The sequence below is a fragment of the Buceros rhinoceros genome, unplaced genomic scaffold (genome assembly GCF_000710305.1).
Source record: "Buceros rhinoceros silvestris isolate BGI_N320 unplaced genomic scaffold, ASM71030v1 scaffold33243, whole genome shotgun sequence".
NCBI lineage: Eukaryota > Metazoa > Chordata > Aves > Bucerotiformes > Bucerotidae > Buceros > Buceros rhinoceros.
Genome location: NW_010403615.1, coordinates 5,396 through 5,623, shown reverse-complemented (window position 1 = coordinate 5,623; position 228 = coordinate 5,396). Strand labels below are relative to the sequence as shown.

Below are 228 nucleotides of genomic sequence, written 5' to 3'. Positions count from 1 at the left end.
GTAGGTCAGAGCAGAAGCATCCCCACAGCTGCCCGTGGGCATCCTGCTAGGATGGAGCCAGGCTCCAACACCAGGAAGGCGGTTGAAGGGCTCCTCACCTTTGCCCCTGGCGGTCCTGGCACTCCCTGAAAGCAACAAGAAGGGGGCCATGAGCGCTGGGTGATGGCAGGGAACACGATAACAGGGGATGTCCAGGGGAGCCCAGGATGGAGGAAACAGAAAGGACCA

At 61.0% G+C, this 228-nt stretch overlaps 1 protein-coding gene across 1 annotated transcript in view; it reads right to left on the bottom strand.

Annotated features, from left to right (window-relative positions):
- Nucleotides 1-228, bottom strand: part of COL18A1 (collagen, type XVIII, alpha 1) — a 10,645-nt gene that overhangs the window by 6,172 nt on the left and 4,245 nt on the right. The window contains 1 exon segment of the mRNA XM_010133077.1: nt 98-125. Within this exon segment, the coding sequence (XP_010131379.1) occupies nt 98-125 (28 nt within the window).